Source organism: Mastigoproctus giganteus, chromosome 12, assembly GCF_048544385.1.
Source record: "Mastigoproctus giganteus isolate SK-2022 chromosome 12, ASM4854438v1, whole genome shotgun sequence".
In the NCBI taxonomy this organism is placed as follows: Eukaryota; Metazoa; Arthropoda; class Arachnida; order Uropygi; family Thelyphonidae; genus Mastigoproctus; species Mastigoproctus giganteus.
Genome location: NC_143586.1, coordinates 43,693,228 through 43,715,998, shown reverse-complemented (window position 1 = coordinate 43,715,998; position 22,771 = coordinate 43,693,228). Strand labels below are relative to the sequence as shown.

Here is a 22,771-nt window from a genome sequence, read left to right as displayed (position 1 = left end):
TATATGTTTCTGTTTGACTTTCTTGAGGAGTCATTTGTGAAGTTTAATGTTTCGTGTGCCTTCTCATGGCTCCACGGTGCTATATATCTTGGGAGTGAAAAATTTGTTCAACAGAATTGAGTGGAATCCTTTGTTTCTTGAGCATATAAATTTCTGTAGCATGTTATAGAAGAAATTCTCCAGATTTCTACTTCCTTTATTGTCTCTTACTGTCTGAAAACTGATTCAAGATCCTATGTTTTAAGAGATCTTAATCAAGGAGTTTCTTCTTCATCTTTATCCTCTTCTGGTCTGATTGAGCTCTTCATTTGTCACTGCCTCATATGAGACGATATATTTTTTCCCCCTGGTCATCAATATTTTATAAAAAGGATGGGTATTTCTGCCTGGAGCAAAAGTTGATAACATTGTAGAGCAGCTATCATCTTTTAAGGGCATAAAAGGTAATATTGTACAGGTACATGGTAATGATATTAAGAGTTTACTAATGAGATATGAGGATTTATTTAACAAGTACAGGGAAAATCTTGAGAAAAAGAAGAGTTCAGATTAAAATTTGCAAGTCTGCAATTTTGCCTAGACAATTTAGGAAGGGATACACGATGAGAGCCTTGTCAATCATTTTGGCCATGCAGAGACTGCAAGGCTCATGGGGTAAAATTTTTCTCAGCATGATCTGTGCTTGCTGACAGGAGAGACTGTTTTTACAGGGATGGGATACACTTAAATAGAAAGGGTGTAAGAATATTTGCCGATGCAATAGGAAGTGTTGAAAAACTGCTAGCTTGGTTGGGGAGGGAGACAGATTAATAGAGCCACAGGCAGAGGTGAAAGTGATTCTTGCACTGTTCTGTTGGGTATATGCAGTGGCCTGGAAAGCAAGGTGTCAGAGATTACAAGGCCTGCTAGAGGTCCTCATGGGGCAAGCAAATACATGGGTTGTGTTATGGTTGCTAAGAGCAAAAACAGGATGCATGTGTATTTGCATGGACACTAATACTAGGAGTATAGTAAATAAATTTCAGTTTGTTTACTGTAATCTATCAGGAGTGGAATTTGAATATGACGAGTACAATGTGTACAGATGGGACAAGAGGTGGGGGTAGGACTTATGCTCTTGGTTAAGGAGCACATAGAATCTAAAGCTGTGCACTCTGTTGATATGGGGGTACAGCACAATGTTGAGTCAGTTTCGTGTGACATAAGCACTCAAGAAAACAAAAATTAAAGTGTGTTGTAGGACAAATGATTGTGATGAGTATAATGAACAGCTATACTGACAAATAGTGGGCCAGTAAATGAGAATATCTTACAATGGGGATTTTAACTTTCCAGATATTGTCTTTTCCAGACTTTTCTTAATTCATTGAATGACCTGTTTTCTACGCTAACATGTTAGAGAGGCAATGAGAGAGAAAGCAGTACTTTTGATCTGGTTATCAGCAGTGACTGTTCATGCATTAGGAATCTCCAAGTAAAGGAACCACTTGGTGGCACTGATCACAGTGTACTGATTTGTGGGTTCTGTTTAAGGAATTAACTGCTGTCAAAGGTAAAGGGGAGGGATTTTGCTTTAATAAAGGTGACTACAATGGTCTTAGACATTTGAAATTCTATTCAGTGGGACTAACTGACGATGTTACCAATGGCAACTTATAAATGGGAAGTATTCGTGGAAGTAATTAGGCTGCTACCAACCAAGGGAGATACTGTTCAACAGCTTAGATTTCAACAGATGTCAGATAACTCATGCAACTAGTGACAGATAAGAAAAATACATGGGATACATATAAATTATCAGGGGATATAGAAACCCACGGTAAATATAAGCTAGTCTGAAATCAAGTCAAAAAGCGTATTAGGCAAGCCAAACATGTTACAAGTTTTGTGGCAAAAAAATTGCAAAGAAAGGTAGCAAAAACTTTTGTATTAACACTAGAAGGAAAGGGATGTGTCACATTGGTTCACTAGATATAAATGTTGATGATCCTGTTCAGGTTACTGAAAAAATGAATGGATAATTTGCATCTACATTAACATGTGAGGAATTTTTTCTTAGGGATGGGGATGGCAGAAGTATATCAAATTCTAACAAGCTAAATAATTTTTTGATAATGAAGTTGAAAGTGGAAGAGAGATTGTTGAAGCTAAAAAATAAGATACCTGGGGCAGATGGGATCTCTCCAGTTATATTTAAGAGAGGTAAGTAAACTTTTAGACATAATTAGGAGACTGTCTTTGGATTTAGGGGAGGTTCTTATGGACTGAAAATGTAAACAAAGGTGGGGAGTGGGTTGAAGAGCAATGAGCAATTAGACTTGTTACTTTGACTTCTGTTCCAGGAAATATAATGGAGTCACTGGTTAAAGAAATAATTCAAGACCAATTTCACAGGAATGCAGTTTTACAGCAGTCATAGCCTGGATTTGTTAAGGGGTGATCTTGTCTTGCCTTCTCTAAAAGGAAAATGAAACTTTCAGTAGCATAGTTACCCTTTTTTGGGCTCGGAGGCAAAGAACATGTTCGGGGCCCCTACTTAATTAATGAAAATTGCAAAAACAGGAGACAGCTAAAAATGCTGGACCCCTAAAGGGCCTGGGCCAGGAGGCAATTGCCTTGCCTGCCTACATGGTAGCTACGCTACTGGAAACTTTGTTAGTAGTAAAGTTTAGTATTTCACTACTTTATGAAGCCTCTGATTTTTCTATTCTTCACTCTCAAAAATAATCCTTATCACTGCTGCAAATGATTTTCTGCACTGTAGGAAGTGTAGCCAAGCATGTGTACAAAAATTTGCACAGTTGGTTTACAGTCACTGAAATAAATACAGTTTATTGCTTTTGACCCATCCTTTAATTTCCTTGAAAGGTAGCAAAAGGTACAGCAGGATTAATTTTTTTTTTTTCTATGAAATATACTTTTTTTTATCTCTCCTGTACCCAATTTTCATCTGCAGCCAATACCAGTGGGTTCGTGACAACTGAGGACTGTTCAGTGAAGATGGTACTGTATTTTTCACTTGAATGGAATTAAAAAAATCTCATCACACAAACTAATGAAGTTGTACTGGTGGGGGGGGAAGCTTCTTGCTGGTGTGTACCTCTGTCTTAAGTTATGGAAATTTTTTGAAAAATTAACTTAATACATTAATAGATGTTTTGCAAACAAATGTTTTTTAGCTTCCATGTCAGTTTTGAGTAGTTTTTGTTGTTGGGGATAGATGCCATGTTCCTTTGTGATGCCCATCACTTTATCTCAGTCAGTTGGTGAATATGAATAAGAGAATAGATGGGTGAATGTAACTTCCTTTTATGTGCTTTCAAGTATTATCTGGGGTGAAATTTGGTCATTATGACTTGCAAAAAAAATGACGGTATGTAAAGTGTAGAGGTACTTAAATGCAGAGGCAAATTAGGAAATTTCCTGGTGCCCCCAAATAAAGAATGATGTGTGTATGCTATAAGAAAAATTTAAAAATAATAATTGAATAGTTATTCCCTTTGCCAAAAGAAAAGCCAGTGAATCCTTTTCCTGGAAGTATATATTTTTCTAAGTATTTTCAATCATTTAGGAGTTACATATACTTCAACCACAATCTAATAATAGTTAGTGTTATTTCCTCAATTTTTCTATCCCTCTTGATCAGATGTGCCCGAAACGAAAGACAAAGAATTTCAAGCATGCACATCAATAAAGAATGCATGCATATTGCAACAACTCTGGTGGTAGTAGCATGTAGTTCTTCCCCCGGGCGCCTCCGTAGCCAGGTGGGAAGGAGCAGCAGTGCGTAGCACATGCTTCTTGATTAGACCGGGGTTCGAGCCCGTCACCACCAAATACGGAGTATGCGGAAAGGTCGAGGAATGACCACCGCATATCCCGGAGCAATATGGCCTTAGTTGCTAATGCTCCTTAAAACCAAAAAACAACAACAAACAACAGTTCTTCCCCCCCCGCCACCTCTCTCATGATGAAAAAAAAAAAAAAAAACTTGACCAAATTTTGGCATCTTATAGTTAGAATTAAGCTTTGTAAAATATTTTTTTTGTGTTCTCTCAGTTGAGGAAATTGTTTCATTAATCATGCAACTTTTCTGAAATCAGTTGAATGGCCATTTATAGGTTTAAAAAAAACTAATGTGGAGATGATCTTTTTTAGAGTAGTTCTCATCAATTTAGTACTTATAATCAGTGTTGATTACTATACTGCTCCATTTTCTTCCAGGTATTCTTGTGTCAGGAATGGCTACATTTTTGCCCAAGATCATTGAATCTCAATTTAGTATAGCAGCTAGCACTGCAGCACTGATTGTTGGTAAGATTCTTTGCTGATTTTAGTGTTATTAGAGTGGACATAACATTTATAATTTGCAAGTTTTGATAAATAAAGATCAGGTAAATGAACATTAAATCTGTGTATGGTGAAATTTATAATCTTTATTTCAACTTTATAGATACAGAATATTGAAACAGTTGACTATTTTGAGCTGTGAACGGCCTTTTGGTATGCATGGGACCATATCATGGCCCACCAATTCAGTCATTTTTCATATAGAAATAATTAATCTTAGCCCATGGTGATTCCAGACAAATGGAGAAATCTCACAATGGAGAAAAGGGTGATCAAAAAACAAAGCAGCACTTTTTTATGCTTAAATGGCTTTAGTACCATTACCTCATAATTCCCAAGTTAATGCACAAGTGCTGATTGACAATATATCAAAATGCTTGGAATGCTATTATTTGCTAACAACAAGAGAGGAGAGCCGGTGTTTACAGTTTCAGACACTGTTTCCCCATGTGACTTTTAGATCATTTGCTTACTGTAATATGAACCTTTTGCACACTACTTTCCATAGAGACTGTAAAAAAACATGAGAAACTTGCTTTTTATAGTCTCCATGGTCACTATAAACAAAGTTTCTTTTGTACACAGTCCTAGCCCACCCACGAAGATTACAGGTAATTTTAACAAAATGCTTTTTGCAGTTTGAGCTATTATCATTCATTTATGGCTCAGCCCACAAAAGGCATTTATTTTCTGGTGGATAAATGAATGGAAAATGGGATGATTTCACCAAAAATTATTTCAATTTTTTTATAGCTGTTATTAGTCATGAAATTGAAATCACATATTTGCAATGCCAGTAATTTACCAGTTACTCTTTCTCATAAAAACATAAGAACATTATCATGTAGCTACATTATTTAAATATTTTGAATACATACTTATTATTAATTTAAATAACCACTGATAATAAACATTATTAGTGAGAATTTTAAAAAATATTAATGACAATTGTCAAACCTAAAATCATATATTTATAATGCCAGTAACTTACCAGTTACTTTCTCAGAAAAACATAACATTGTCATGCAGCTACATTATTTAAATGTTTAAAAATGTTTTAAAAAATTATTTTTAAAAATACAGTTATACCTTTTAAAAAATACTTATTATTTAAAATTAATAAATTATTTTATTATTTAAAATAATAACCACTCATATTATTCATTGTTAGTGGGTATTTGAAAAAATAACGAATAACAGTATTCATGAGAGAGAGGGAGAGAATGAAGAACTTTACTGCAAAAATTATAGGATAATGGAGTGAATGTACAGGATACACATGCATCCTTCATCAAACAGATTTACAATATCCATTTTTTTCTTCAATTCAATTAATGTTGATTAATAGAAATGAGAAGTAACTTTGTACCAGCTAAGTCCTGATTAATTAATAATATATAAATTAACACTTCTCTTATCTATTCCTGGATTTTAATAAAAATTAACGCAATACATATTTTGCAGATCTTTGATATAATGAACTAAACAAACAGCAAAACTTACCCCAAATCATAATATAAAGTCAACATTTTTGGAATATATTTTGCTTATTTCTTTCTGGATTTTATTAAAAATTGAAATAAACACTTATTTAATATAATAAACAAATAGTATAACTTTATTTATACATTTTATTAAATTGATAAAAAAAAGCAAGCTCTTCAAAAAGTAACAACTGTGTGCCTGTTTAAATTAAACTTTTTCTTTTTTATAAAAACAGTACAATCATAATATAGAACGCTTCAGCCATGATATACAGTTACAAGGATAAGCTATCTGCCCAATATGAGTTGGGTTGTTATTTGCAGACAGATGCGACGAAGACAACAAAAGACTTATAAGCTTATAATTTAAAATAAGTTTTTAATTACATTCAGTCATATAAGTTTTGAATTATAATAATAAATATTTTATATATATGCACTTTATGCAAACATTCCTAAAAAGAGATTAAGAATATAATATTTTTTATACTTTTATTTTTTATATATATTTTTTTTTTATATTTTTTATATTTTTCCTAGTAAGTAAAGATATCTTTACTTACTAGGAAAAAATAATTCTGTTATCACAAATTCTATTAGAAACCATGCTTCAAATTTTTAAAAAGTTCATTACAAATATGACTGAATTTAGACACGCAATTTCAAAAATTATGTTTAAAAACAAAAGTTATAAAGGTGCTATTCTAATCATCAGTAAAGTACATTCTTCTAAAAGACATTAACAAAAATATTGAAAAATGACCTGTTACAAGGATTTAAAGAGGAATGTATCACTACTCCTTTCACTTACAGAAGGTTGCTATGTTCTTCCTAAAGAATGCATCAATCTTCTTTTAGAACTTTTTCATGCAGGTTCAGTGGTTTATATTTACTTATCCTGTAACTTCTTCACCCGTGCAACTTACCATTGGAAGTATTCATTAGTTAAAAAATTGAATGGTTTATACTAATAAAATTCATAATGTTTAATTCAAAATGTAGATTAAAACTGTTGCTATACCAGGAAATTGTATGTTAAAACAAAGCCAGAATTAGGAAAAATATTTTTGAATTGTACTAATCTTTTATTGTTCTATGTCACAGCAGTAAATAGTCTCAGTATTGTGCTATGAATGAACGTTACTGAAGTACTATTACTTTTTATTTGTAATTCCATCAGTGCATACATTGCAAAATAGTGTTTATTTTGTCATGCATGCATTAATAGGAAGTCTGCTTGCTTCTGGGATGGCAGCATCATTGAAATAGCTTTTCCAGTGATGATATATAGATAAAGACAAATTACAGTTACAAAGGTGGGAAAAGAAAAACAGTGAGCGAGAGAAATGGAATTGTTCCATTTCACTTCTTTCTGAGCAGCCTTACACTTGAAAGGGAAGTGGCATTTATTTGTAGGGCTGTTGTAAGGGGGAGGGACTGAGTTTTTCAAAAAACCTGGAATGTTTCAAATTTAATTTAAGGCTAACTGAACTTGTAAGATGAAACTTGTAAGATTCAGACTTCACAAAAATGCCTACTGAAATAACTGAACAAATTAATTCAAATAAATGAATAGCAAAAATGACATTTCCTTGCCAACTGGTTTCTTAATATTATTTTAGTTAAAAAAAATTTAAGTTTCAATGTCTGTTATTCTCTCATCCTATAAGGTTCTTATTTTTTTTTATATGGATTAGGAGCTGTAACTATTCCTGGTGCTGGAGGTGGCAACTTCCTTGGTGGCTATCTAGTAAAGAAATTTAATTTAAAGTGTGCTGACATAATCCGAATTTGTATTGGTTTTTGTCTAGTTTGCCTAGCCCTTTCACTCCTATTTTTGTTTCATTGTCCTGATTTGAAGTTTGCTGGACTGAACACCCATTTCGATAACCAGTAAGTTCTTTTATAGAGAGAGAGAGAGAGAGAGCTTATAATTTAAAATAAGTTTTTAATTACATTCAGTCACATAAGTTTTGAATTATAATAATAAATATTTTATATATATACAGGTTGTCTCAAAAATATTGGTACAAACGTTTAGGGGAGGTAGGTAACATATAAAGGAACGTGAATTGCATAGGAACCCATAACCGGAAACGTCACCGTAAGTCAGTACACGGTGCTGTTCATCAGTTCACGAGAGGGAAAATTTCTGGTTTACTCATTCAAGCAGTAGTCACCGCACGAAGAGCATGCATTGATATACGAACTATGAGCTGGCAGACATGCACCTAGTGTATGGATAAGCAGGGGGCCTACACGGTGTGTGCCCCCATGCGGCACACACATCGCTTCGCAATAAATGTGTGGGCAGGTATGGTCAGTGACTGCTTAGTCGGCCCATACCTATTACCATCCCGCATGAACTCCACTAAATATTGGATCTTTCTTGAACAAGTTCTACCAGGGTTACTTGACGATGTTCCAGCAAATGTGAGACGCAATGTTTGGTTTCAACATGACGGGGCGCCTGCTCATTATGGAAGATGTGTTCATGACCATTTTAACAGGCGTTTTGAGCGTTGATGGATTGGCCATGGTGGACCCGTTGCCTGGCCCCCACGCTCACCTGATTTTTCTGTGGGGACCCTCAAATCTATTGTGTATGAATCGCCTGTGGAGACGGAAATGGATCTCGTGGTGAGACTCGTCTGCGCTGCTGCTACTGTCAAAGAAACTCTGGGTGTGTTTGACCGTGTCCGCCAATCCATGCTGCATCGGTGTCACGCATGCATCGCATCTCATGATGGAACCCTCGAGCATCTGTTGTAACATCATGAAATGCATTCATCTCGTACTCCATTGTTAATATTATGTCAAATAAATGTTTGCCACTAATTACTGTCTTGTGTCATTTCTGCTTCTTGTGCCTCTGCTACTACTTTCCCGTGACGTTTCCGGTTATGGGTTCCTATGCGATTCGCATTCCTTTAGATGTTACCTACCTCCCCTAAACGTTTGTACCAATATTTTTGAGACACCCTGTATATATATATCTCGCATTGTTAGATAACACTTACTACATATTATTAATTTTTTAATCATTTGACATTTCTATTGAACATTGGCTTTTGAAGTGACTTTTCATCTTATTTAGAAAATCAGAAGGACAGAAATTTTCGTATCAAAACACTAAGAAAACTGAGTTTCAGTTGGATCATATTGAAATATTCAGTACACAAATTTTTGTATGAATAACACTTTCTTAAGGGTGGTAAAATATTCTGGGAAACTAATAAATTACACATTTCTTATAACTAAGAGGGAATTTTCAGAAAAATGCAATGCACATTTCCCTTTTGAAAGTATAATTTGAACAAAAACGTAGCATTTAGCATTAGTAGAGGCATATGATGCAAGAAAGCAAGCTTATGCAGCATCAGTCATAAAAAAAAAAAAAAAAAAAAAACCCTCCCATTTCATCCCTCCATTCGTTCCAAATGCCTGTCCAGCTCAGCCTTAAATTTATTTAGGCTATCAACTTCCGCAACAAAAGGTGGAAGTCTGTTCCACCAATCAACCACCCACTGGCTAAAGGCAAATTTCTGCACATCTATTCTACAACTGTCTTTCTTCAATTTAAATCTATGCCCCCCTCAGGTTCTTAATCTGAGCAAGAGGAAGAATCACATCAGCATTCAGCTTGCTCAACCCATTCAAGGCCTTATACACCTCAGTCAGATCACCTCATAGGTGCATACTCTCCAGGCACTGCAATTTGCAGAAATTAAGCCTTTCTTGGTAAGAGCGCCCCCTTTGTTTCCCTCACTGATCTTGTTGCCCTTCTTTGTATTTGTTCTAGCAACTCTACATCCTTCCTAAAATGAGGCCTCCAGACCTGTACACAGTACTCTAGGTGTAGCCTGACCATTGCCTTGTATAATGGGATAATCATCTCTCTGTCCCTGATAGAAAAATTCCTATATATCACTGACAAGACTCCATGACCTCCCCTGGCAGCCTGTCTGCACTGCTCAGAAAACATATTTTACTGCACAATTACCCCCAGGTCTTTTTCACTTTCCACTTCCCTGAGTGTAGTACCACACAGTTGGTACGTTTCTCTTTGGTTATTGCTACCCATATGCAGTACTTTGCATTTGTCAATGTTAAACTTCAGTTGCCACTACTCAGCCCATTTGCCTAACTTATCTAGATCCAGTTGGAGTAGCACACTGTCTTTACTGGTGTTAACAACCCTTCCAACCTTTGTATCATCTGTAAACTTGGACATTAAATCTGATATACTTTCATCAATATCATTGATAAATATACAAAACAACAACGGGCCAAACTCTCTCACCCAGTGGTCCCAGCTTGCAACAGTATATTTTTGAAATTGCTTACAAAGGGGGACAAATGATTTCATTTAAATATTAATGATAGCAGTAGAGATTCAGATTCCTTCTAAAGTACACAATCATGTTTGAACGATGATGATATTGGTAACTCAATTTTGGAGTTTATTATTGAGCCTTGGGGAGGAGAGAGGAAAAAAAGCATTAGTGATCACACACACTTTCTGAGTGATGTTTATATTTGTTTCTTTAGGTCAAGAGTTAGAAAAAACCACAAACTCAAAAAGAAGTTGGTAAATAAATATAGAAGTAGTTTAGGTTTTTTGTTGTGTTTCTGTTTGTGCTCATATTAATCCTACTAACTTTAACCTTGTGGTCTGGTCACTAAGTTGCTCTTGCCTTCATGCGAGGCTGGTAACTTGGGAGAGGAAAGTAACCCTTTCAAGGCTAAATGAGTAATCCAAATTCTCCTTCTCAGGGTCTTCTTTGAGGATCTAACCTAATGGACAGTTGGAAAACGTAGAAACAAGCGAGATAAAAAAGACAATGGATAGAAACAAGTACACAAAATGTACCCCTTTTTCTCATCATCCTTACCAAGTGAAAAAACACTTGTTAAAGTGTCTTCCTTTCTTTTTATACAGAAAGGGCTAGAAGGATTAGCTGGATCTTCCAAAGAGATTATGTTCTGGCAATGTACTGGTTGAAATCACATTTCAAGCATTTTAGAATTACTACAATATGCATTGAAATTTGTATGATACCCATTGAAGTAAGCATTCAAGAAGCATAATGTCAGAATGGGACCAGCTCCATGCTTTGAAAGAAGAAATATGCAGTGAACTAAAAAAACAGGGAATTATAAATGTGAAATGCATAACAGTTAAAAGAGAGAGCAATATTGTTCTGCCAGAAACCTTAGCCTTACTTTTGATACACATAGACCATAAAATACAATCAAAACAGGCTACATAAATTGTATACCTGGAGAATTGTATTCAAATCTGAAGACTGCACCTGAAGGGAAAAAAAAAAAAAAAAAGACAAATACTGGAGAGGGTTCTGAGAGGGCAAACCAATCTGGTCACCTCTCTCTGAACTAAAATATGGTCTCTAAAATTTTCCTGCAAAACATAGGAAAATTTCGGGCAATATTTTCTAGGGAAAAATGCATTATTATTATTTTTTTTATTATTATTATTACTATCCATGTAGTGCAAGGAAGCCTGAGGCTTATGCTGCACCAGCTTAAAAAAAATTTCCAAAGTTACCCAGAGAGAGAGAAGTAGAAAGGAATCACCAAGAAGGGAAGAATGATGATATCCAGCTCAGGACCCTGGGTGTGCCAAGCCCATACTCACCAGATGTGAGCCCCTGGGGTTCATCTTATGATCTGGCAAATAAGTTTCTTAATAGTAACTTGTTAGCTGTGCTGGTTCACATAACAGTTGGTTTTCTTCTAACACTATGTTCCATTTAACTTCCACCATAAACTGATATTACTTATGGGCTTGACAATCTTATTCTTAAACTATCATCTCCCTTGTGCCTCTAAGGTGATATGCCCCTAATGGTTTTAATCCCCATGGGGAAGTTTTGAAACAAACTTACATGGTCACTTCACGGAATGGGCATTAGACCAACATAATCTCTCCATCTTTAATGTTGGAACAAATACCTATTTTTATTTCTCCACTCACTCTAATACACAGTAGACTTATCTATTTTTGTCTCCTTCTCTAGTCCCAGTAACCACATTAAAAAAAAAAAAAAAAAAAAAAAAAAGTATAAAATAGTGTATTAGGTAGTGATCAGTACCCAGTGATTTCAGCCTTGACTACAAAGATTCTTTGCATAACTAGCAAAATTACAAGATGGAAACTAGATAGTGCAAACTGGTATATTTTTAATAGGTTAGCTCAATTTTATCCAAATCATGAATCAATAAATGGAGTAAAACACATCACAGAAAAAATATGTGCAGCAGATCATACGGTCTTGAAGACTTCAACTCATTTCCAAAGATACATAAAACCATACTAGTTTACTGTATTAAAGCCGGGGGAAGTTTTGAAGTTATTCTGCCATTGAAAATCTGACATGATTTATATAAATATGCCTGTGCAAAAGCAAGGCATATTAAGACTCCAATACAAAAATGATTTTACTGGATCCATTTTACTTTATCAATAATTCAGTCTGCAGAAAGTCAGTACTAAAGTAATATGGAATAAAATTTTCAAAATGTTAGGAAATTACAGAAATTGTCCTCCTGAAATATTACAATATAAAGGCCAGGACTATAGCTGACCCTATGGTAGTTTCTAATGTGCTAGAAAAGACATTTGCCAAAGTCTTAGTACAAAACACCTTCCCCTCAGAATTCCTGCCAAATAAAGAATAGAACAAAAAGAAATGTTTAAATAATTACTTCAGAGGGAATTAAATCGTACCACAATCCATTCACAAATGAAGAATTAGTTAACACTAATTCTTTCAAAAGGATTTTGAAAGAACTAAAGTGTTAATTCTTCCCTTAGGACTAGATAAAAGTCATTATGACGTGCTGAAAGTTGTGGAGACATTATCTGTAGATAATCTGCTCCTTTCATTTAAAAGAATATTTAAAGAAGAAACTTTATGGATTCTTATCTGAAAGCCATAACATTGGCTTTCCCGAAACCAGGTAAAAATACTGTTCCAAATGTTTATTTGGAACAGTATTTTTTCGTCTGTTCCAAATAATTATCTCCCCATAGCTAACTAGTTTTCTGTGTAGAGGCCAAGAAAGATTAGTTAATGCTAGACGCCTAAAATGACACCTAAAAGAAAATATATTTACTTATACATAGATTGTTTTTTGTCTTAACAGGCCCACATGATTTTATCCAAATCACGAATCAATAAATGGAGTAAACAGGCCTAAAATTTAATTTAATCATTTAATCCAAATAGAAACCATCATCACATTCATATTGGAACATCTATACTCTTTATCAAAAAGTTTCTACCAAGCAGAAGTTTCCAAGTCTGGATTCCCCCCCCCCCCTCACAGATTTTATAGGTAGGGGTTCTTAGTGCTACATTATTTGCAACGAGAATAAATACTGTCAACAAACAACTGCCACTGACTGTATCAAGTGCCCTATATAGATGATTTTGGTATTTTCTATCACTCATGTGAGATGAGGGCAATTGAAAGACAACTACAAAATGCTATAAATAATATTAGTCAATGGGTTTTAAATAATGGCTTCTAATTGTACACTTAAATATTTGCATTAATTTCTGCCAGAAACAAAATTTACACTCAAAACCCAAACTAAAACTCAATGCAAAAAGATAGTCCTTCTAGAATACATTTGACAACTATGAACCAAATGTATTGACAGAGCAGAACATTTTAAGATTTTTGTGCAAGTCTGTCAACTCCACTGGTAACTGCAGAGTTGACAGACTTGCTCTTCTGAAACTTTATCAAATGCTCAGTCAGTTCAAATTAGATTTGGAGCATTAATTTGAGAGATTTGGGATAGAAAAGTGCCCTCTCCTGGTTAGATTCAGTATGTCACAGTGGGATCTGCTTTGCCACAGGTGCATTTCAGACATTTTCAACCTGCAGCCTATATGTAGAAGGCCAATAGTATTTACACTGAAATGGAAAAACCTAAAAACATCTGACCAAGTGGAAATAACCCCCATGGTATGTGAATGCATACATGCAATAGATCTAATACCGAAACTTTGATAAAGTAGCTACTTCTCCAAAACACTTTCATTGCCAATGTGGAATGTATATACTCCAAAATGAGTTTTTTTTTTTTTTTTTTTTTTTTGTTCATTTCAAAATTGGAGAAAAAAATATTACCTTCTCTTTAGTCTGTTAACAGTTACATATGACTGATCTAATTTTCTGATTTTTTTTTTTTTTTTTTTTTTGTTGTCAGTTTTTTCTACTGATGGCTCCAAATTGGAATCATTGCTAGATTTTGCAGTGATCTTTCCATTCTAAATTTCATTAGAACTTACTGTTGAATTATTATTAGTAATGTCACATGATGCAAGAAAGCAAGCTTAAAAAGCATTAGCCAAAAAAAAAAAAAAAAACCCCTTCCACATCAACTATCCATCCCTCCAATAATTTGTCTAGTTCTTCCTTGAATCTATTTAAACCAGCCACTTCCACAACAACAGATGGAAGTTTGTTCCAACAATCACCAACTGCTGGTTGAAGACAAACTTTTGCACATCTATCCTGCAACCATCCTTCCTCAATTTGAATTTATGCCCCTTCATTTGTGTAGTCTGAGCAAGAGGAAGAATGCTATCAGCTTGCTCAATCCATTAAAAGCCTTAAACACATCATCAAAAGCCTTAAACAGATCACCTTACAGGTGTCTTGTCTCTGTTAGCTGCAATTTTCAGAACTGAAGCCTTTCTTGGTAAGACCACCCTTTTGTTCCTTTCACCAACTTTGTTGCTATTCTCTGCACTCTTCCAGCAGATTTACATCCTTCCTAAAACGAAGCCTCCAGATCTGTATGCGGTACTCAAGTGTGGCCCAACCATTGCTTTATACATTGGGATAATCACCTCCTTATGTGGAAGTTTGCCTTAAGACAATGGGTGGTTGATTGCTGAAGCAAGCTTCCATCTGTTGTTTGGAAGTGGATAGTTTGAATAAATTCAAGGAAGAACTAGACAAACTATTGGAGGGAACAGTTAGGTAAAATGGGAAGTTTTTTAGCTTTTTTTTGGCTGATGCTGTATAAGCTTGCTTTCTTGCATCATTTGCCACTACTAATACTAAGATTTTATCCTGTCCTGAGCTAGATTTAAGTTGTCCTTGCTATGTTTGAAAGAAATCAAAGAGTTAAACTCTATTGAGTTCCAGGACAAGAAGTAATTAGAGATAAAAAGCAAGCCAACCATTTGTAGCAAAGGTGACTACAAAAAAACCCAGTAACCTAAATTTCAAAATATAATTTCACAGATTATAAACAAGTCACCAAGAATAATGTAAATTAAAAAAAAATAAATAAATAAAAAAGGGCAGCAACAGAGGAAATCAAACCCAGAATAAAATTAGAAGGATCAAACCACAACTACAACTGTGGAAATCTAGCCTGAGAATAGATAGACAAGAAGTCATTCTAGCCAGATTAAGAATTGGACACACAACTTGCACACTCTCACTTACTTTGAGAAGAATACTTGCATCCATGCTAGAGTTTTCATAAATTGTAGAGAGTACGTCTAATAATTAACGCTACTGTTTATGAGAGAGGAAAAAATAATTTTTGGGTCCTTGTTACAAGATCCCCTTGTTCTAAAAGATTTTAGAAGACAAATACACGGGGAGTCCCCGGTATTCGAGTATTCATTATCCAAGTCCCTGCAGTTATGCATATTTGAAAATTGAAGAATTAACTTTTTCCCTTGAGAAAATTGACCAAGCACTTGAATATTTTTTGTGAGAACAATCTTCTTCATGATCATGCAACAAATGTTAAGCGCAAAGTTAAAGATATAACTAAATGCTACAACACAATTTTATCTGAAAAAATATGACAAAAAAAAAAAAAAAACACTAACAACTCTGGATTCATTCTTTATTCGTACAACTGAAAAATAGTCTACTTCAATAAACTTTACTTAACCTTACATTGTGTAACATATAATAAAAAATGTCTAATAAAATAATTTTCTCATTTTTCAGTTCCTTCATCCATTTTTTACTATGTACAAGTACATAATAAACACTACAGATGTTAATATCTGTGTAGATACACCATATGTAATCAACACTATATCTACTCATTCTTTCACAATGAGTTGCCCATGTATTGCACTACCTCGAATAAGTAATGCGTCACTTGCAATACCAGGGTGCCTGCCCACCCACCGATGAAAAGCCAACTAGCTTTGAAACGGTGCCGTCTGAGTGGCGGCACCCACCAAAATAAGTAACAATAGTCTTCTCTTTCGTTACTTATTTGAGGTAGTGTAATACATGGGCAACTCATTGTGAAGGATGAGCAATATGAGGTACAGATGAAATGATGCTTTTCACTCTACTATCATAGTTTTTCTTTAAGAGTTGTCTGTGGTGTATCTACACCGATATTATATAGGTATAGAATCTTAAACTCATAAAATATTATGCCTAGTTGCATTTAGTTTTATTTAAATAGTAAACATTACGAAAATTGGCCCTCGCTTTAAGTGAATTTATTTTAAGTGGAATTTTCTGGAACCAATTATCCTTGGATAACGAGGATCCCCTGTATGACATAATCGGTACAACTTTTCAAACACCTAATATTAATAAATTTTTATAACTAGAGATAACATAAAAAGAAACAAAGAAAAATGAACTGCATGCTGATATAGGCAAACATATTTCTTATTAAAATAACTGAGAAATCTGGTATCATGCAAAACCATTTGAAAGACACAATATAGTTTTAGTAGCTTTTATGCCTATAAACTCAAAACAATTAGCTTTCTTGTGTCATTTTGCAAATGCTAATATCTTATTGGTACCTTAATACACACATGCATCTCTCATCTATATTTCATTTTTGGGCATTGAGACACTGTAATACAATGGAATTTAGCATTAGCAAAGGCACATGATGCAAGAAAGAAAGCTTATATAGCATCATCCAAAAAAAAAAAAAAACTTTATTTCACCCATCCACTCGCTCCAAATATTGTAAAGTTCTGCCTTGAATCTATTTAATCTATCAACTTCTATAATGACAGATGGAAGTTTGTTCCAGCAATCAACCACCCGCTGGCTAAAGGCAAACTTCCGCACATCTATCCTATAACAGTCTATCCTCAATTTGAATTTATACCCTCTCAGGCGATTATTCTGAGCAAGAGGAAGAATCCCATCAGCATTGAGCATGCTCAAACCATTCAAGGCTTTATACACCTCAATCAGATCACCTCGCAGGTGCCTAGTCTCCAGACATTGTAATTTGCAAAATTTAAGCCTTTCTTTGTAAGAGCAACCCTTTGTTCCATTCACTAATCTTGTTGCCCTTCTCTGTACTCGTTCCAACAGCTCTACATCCTTCTTAAAATGAGGCCTCCAAACCTGTATACAGTACTCAAGGTGTGGTCTGACCATTGCATTATACAAGGGTATAATCACCCCCTTATCCCTGCTAGAAAAATTCCTGTATATCATTGACAAGACACTATGAGCTACTCTTGCAGACCATCTGCACTGCTCAGAAAACTTCATATCTGCCTGCACAATTACCCCCAGGTCCTTTTCATTCTCTACCACTGTCAGTGTGGTACCACAGAGTTGATACGTTACTCTGGGATTACTGCTTCCCATATGTAGTACTTTACATTTGTCAATGTTAAACTTCATTTGCCATCTCTCAGCCCATCTGCTCAACTTTTCTAGATCCTGTTGCAGCAGTGTACTGTCATTAGTGTCATTAAAAACCCTTCCAACCTTCATATCGTCTGCAAACTTGGACATTAAGCCTGATATACCATCATCAATATCATTTATAAATACAGAAAACAACAATGGACCCAACACTTCGTGGACCCAACATTACTCCACGAAGAGCAGTGTCCATTGATTTCCACTCTGTCTTCTCCCACTCAACCATCCCTTTATCCATAGCAGCAATTTGCCTCCAATGCCACACTGCTCCAATTTGTGCAGCAGTCTTCCATGTGCAACAGTATCAAAGGCTTTTCTGAGATCCAAATATATGACAGCAAAGTTATTCTTTGCATCCAGTTCCTTTGTTGACTACATTATAGTATCCAATCAAATTAGTCAGACTTCCCCTTAACAAAACCATGCTGTGTCCGAGCTATAACTGAAGTCTTGTCTAGATGATCCTGCAGTGCTTCTTTAACCAGTGCCTCCATTAATTTTCCGGGAACAGAAGTTAAACTCACAGGTCTATAATTACTTGTGTCAGCCTTTGATCCTCCTTTGTGAATTGGGATCACATTTGCACATCTCCAGTCCATGGGTATCTCCCCTGAGTCCAAGGAAGCTCTCATAATTATGGTTAAGGGTTTGCTTACTTCCTTTGCTGCCTCCTTTAATATAACTGGATAGATCCCATCCACCCCAGGTGCCTTTCTTGTGTTTATCTTCAACAATTTCTCCTCCACTTTACTCTCAGTTATTACAAGCTTCTCTAGCTTACTGCCAGAGTTGAATACACCTCTGGCATTCCCCTCACTGAATAACTCCTCATGTGTGAATGTCGATGCAAAATATTCATTTAGTTTGTTAGCTGCCTGAGCAGGATCAACAACTGTTGAACCATCGATATCAAGTGGACCAATCTGATTCATTCCCTTCCTTCTAGAGTTTACATAAGTAAAGAACTCTGTGCTGTTTTTCTTTGCATCCTTTGCCAAAGATTTCTCATAATCTGCCTTTACCTGCCTAACCTCCTTTGTAACTTGGATACAGACCAGCTTATATCTATCGTAGGCTTCTGTGTCACATGTTAATTTATATGTATTCCATGCATTTTTCTTCTCTGTCACATGTCTAATTAGTTCATCTGACATCCATTTAGGCCTAAATCTTGAACAATATTTCTTTGTTGGTATGAAAGGCTTAGTAGCTTCCAAGATTAATTCTTTGAATGCTTCCCATTTTGAATTTGCTGTTGGTAACATCATCAGTTGGTTCCACCATGTAGAATTTAAATACTGTCTCAGACCACCATAGTTAACTTTACGAAAGCAAAAACCCTTCCCTTTACCCTTGATGGTAGTTACCTCTCTGAGTAAATCCCACTTCAGCACACTGATCACTGCCACCTAGTAGTTCCTTTATCTGCAGGTTCTTGATGCATGAAGAATCATTACTGATAATGAGATCAAGAGTATTACTCCCTCTAGTTGCTGCCCAAACATGCTGCTGTAAAAAACAATCATTGAATAAATCCACAAAAGCCTTGCTAGTGTGTGAGTGTCCATCTATTTATATTTCTTATATTATTTGAATCACTATAGCAAAATTACTAACACATGAAAATAAATGTACTTTGAAACTGATTATTTACTAATCTATATGCATTTTTTTCTTCCATTTCTAGCACAAATATGAACTTTTCTTCTCAATGTAATCAAAACTGCAAATGTTCCAGGCTTGATTATGATCCTGTGTGTAGTACAAACAATGTTATGTATTTTTCACCTTGCTTTGCTGGCTGTGAAGATGTTTATATTGTTGGGGATGCAAGAGTAAGCTATGAGCTTTGTTATTCTAATTTTTATGCTATTGTTAAAATTTTTAAAAGTATTTAAAGATTTGTTTTTTTAGCAAAGCATAAAATTCTTTTAATATTTATTGACACAGTTATATACTAATAACTGAAGGTTAAACTTAAAAATGTACTATATATATATATATAGTAAACCCCCTGCTATTCGCAGTATCTGTATTCGTGGTTTCGCGTATTCGCGGTCGCTGATTTAATATAAAATGAAACCTAAAAAAATGTGAATTTTAAAGTGCCGTGATCATTTTCCGCCATAAAAAAACATGGGCGTGGCTAAAATTCTTTCCCAGTCAAAACAGCGCTCAGTGGGTGGGGGGAGAGGGGTGACAAAATCGCGAGTGTGGATGTTTCTCGCTAATCCTTGTTCAGCATGTGTTATGCACTTGTCATGGTAGGTTTCGTTGTTTGCTATTAATTTATATGCTTATAAATTGAATAAATAATGGACCCAACACCGAACCCTGAGGGACTCCACTAATAACATTAGTCCACGATGAGCAGTGTCCATTGATTACCACTCTCTGCCTTCTGTCCCCTCAATCACCCCTTTATCCATAGTAGCAATTTGTCTCCAATGCCACACTGCTCCAATTTGTGCAGCAGTATTCCATGTGCAATAGTATCAAAGGCCTTTCTAAGATCCAAGTATATAATATCAAAGTTATTCCCTGCATCCAGTTTCTTTGTGACTGCATCATAGTATCCAATCAAATTGGTCAGGCAAGACTTCCCCTTAACAAAACCATGCTGTGTCCGAGCTATAACTGAAGTCTTGTCTAGATGATCCTGTAGTGCTTCTTTAACCAGTGCCTCCATTAATTTTCCTGGAACAGAAGTTAAACTCACAGGTCTATAATTACTTGTGTCAGCCGTTGATCCTCCTTTGTGAATTGGGGTCACATTTGCACATCTCCAGTCTGTGGGTACCTCCCCTGAGTCCAAGGAGGCTTTCATAATTATGTCTAAGGGTTTGCTTACTTCCTTTGCTGCCTCCTTTAATATAACTGGATAGATTCCATCCACCCCAGGTGCCTTTCTTTGTTTATCTTCAACAATTTCTCCTCCACTTTACTCTCAGTTATTACAAGATTCTCTAGCCTACTGCCAGAGTTGAATACACCTCTGGCATTCCCCTCGCCGAATAACACCTCATGTGTGAATGTCAATGCAAAATATTCATTTAGTTTGTTAGCTACCTGAGCAGGATCATCAACAGTTGACCCATCGATATCAAGTGGACCAATTTGATTCATAACCTTCCTCTAGAGTTTACATAAGTAAAGAACTCTGCTGTTTTTCTTTGCATCCCTTGCCAAAGATTTCTCGTAATTTACCTTCGCCTGCCTAACCTCCTTTGTAACTTGGTTAAAGATAAACTTGTATCTATCATAGGCTTCTGTGTCACGTGTTAATTTGTATGTATCCCATGCATTTTTCTTCTCTCCCATTTGTCTCATTAGTTCATCTGACATCCATTTAGGCCTTAATCTTGTACAATATTTCTTAGTTGGTATGTAAAGCCTAGTAGCTTCCATGATAAGTTCTTTGAATGCTTCCCATTTTGAATTTGCTGTTGGTAACATCATCAGATGGTCCCACTGTATAGAATTTAAATACTGTCTCAGACCATCGTAGTCACCTTTACGAAAGCAATAACCCTTCCCTTTACCCCTAATGGTAGTTACCTCTTTGAGTAAATCCCACTTCTGCACACTGTGATCACTGCCACCTAGTGGTTCCTTTATCTGCAGATTCTTAATGCATGAAGAATCACTACTGATAATCAAATCAAGAGAATTACTCCCTCTAGTTGCCTCCCGAACATGCTGATGTACAAAACAATCATCCAATAAATCCATAAAAGCCTTGCTAGTGTGTGAGTGACCAGCGCACAAATTCCAGTCAATATCTGGGAAATTAAAATCCCCCATTATAAAACTCTCTGATGTACTGGCCCACTAGCCGACCGCGCTAGCCGAGTGGGTAAAGTACCTGCCCGGCAACCCAAAGGTCGCGGGTTCGATTCCCGCCTCGGGCTTGGATCAAAGTACTGCAAAAACCTTGGGAGGTGCAATATGGCCACAGAAGCCGATGCGCCAACAACTACCAAATCAAAAAAAAAAAAAAAAAAACTGGCCCACTCTATTTTCCTGTACAGTTTCTTATTATACTCATCAGAGTCATTAGGCCTATAGCACACTCCTACTCTCAATTTTGATCTCCCAATGCTTATGTCACACCAAACTGACTCGACACTGCACTGTCCAGCGATGTCGACCGACTGGCTTCACTTCCCTGGATTTTATGTGTTTCTTAACTAATAGCATAACCCCTCCTCTCTTCCTATCCTGTCTATCCTTTCTGTAGATGTACTCCCCAAGTTCCAGTTCTGCATTCCTTATATCTGTGTGACACCACGTCTCTGATATCCCAACAATATCCGCCTTTGATGCTTTGAGCAATACCTCAAATTCATCAATTTTATTTACCAAACTCCTAGCATTGGTGTACACGCAAGTATACATGCACCTGTTTCTATTCTTAGCTACCCTAACACAACCCATGTGTTTACTTGTACTGCAATGACTCCCAGCAGTCTCTGAAATATCCTGCATCTAGTTTTTCAGGCTTCTGCTTATTCCAATAGAAGCAGTGCAAGAATCACTTTCATCTCTGCCAGCGGCTACTGTTAATCTATTAGTCTTTGTATCCCCCCCCAAGCTAGCAGTTTTCCGACCCACCTAACACTGCCTCGATAGCATCAGCAAATATTCTTGCACCCTTTCTATTTAAGTGTATCCCATCCCTGTAGGAGCAGTCTCTCCTGTTAACAAGTACAGTCCAGGCTGAGAAAAATTCTACCCCTTGAGCTTTGCACAATCTTTCCGGGGCCGAATTGATCGACAAGGCTCTCATCATATACTCCCTCCTATCGTGTCTGGGCAGAATTGCATACACTTTCAATTTCAACCCTAATTCACGGCTTTTTTTCAACAGTGACCTGTTGTCAGTCTTTACTTACAGTGAAGAATATTCTAATAGAATGTAACCATTATGTTAATGTTTGAAACACCATCTTCACATTGCTTTCTCATGTTCAAGAACCTTTAACGTTATCTCATCTGATTGGAGACAATGTAAATCTAGCAGAGATTTTTTGTGTTCCTGAAGCAGACACAATTAACAGATTTTAACTTGTAACTGCATTACTGAAAAGAAACGGGCACAATATGGCCTTAGTAGCTCTTGTGCCATGAAATAACAAACCAACCAACCAATTGAATATTTTTAGAAAATACTTGCTCAAACTCCTGGCATCACTCAAAAGTATGATCCTTTCCTGAAGCCA

The 22,771-nt window shown here is 35.8% G+C and overlaps 1 protein-coding gene across 4 annotated transcripts in view; it reads left to right on the top strand.

Annotated features, from left to right (window-relative positions):
* The window catches only part of LOC150076977 (solute carrier organic anion transporter family member 4A1-like), a 150,743-nt gene that overhangs the window by 106,123 nt on the left and 21,849 nt on the right, over positions 1 to 22,771 (top strand). For all 4 annotated transcript variants that reach the window (XM_090386542.1, XM_090386544.1, XM_090386543.1 and 1 more), the window contains 3 exons: positions 4,225 to 4,314; positions 7,532 to 7,727; positions 19,237 to 19,384. In XM_090386542.1, coding sequence (XP_090242668.1) covers positions 4,225 to 4,314; positions 7,532 to 7,727; positions 19,237 to 19,384 — 434 coding nt within the window. The remainder of the gene's footprint in view (positions 1 to 4,224; positions 4,315 to 7,531; positions 7,728 to 19,236; positions 19,385 to 22,771) is intronic.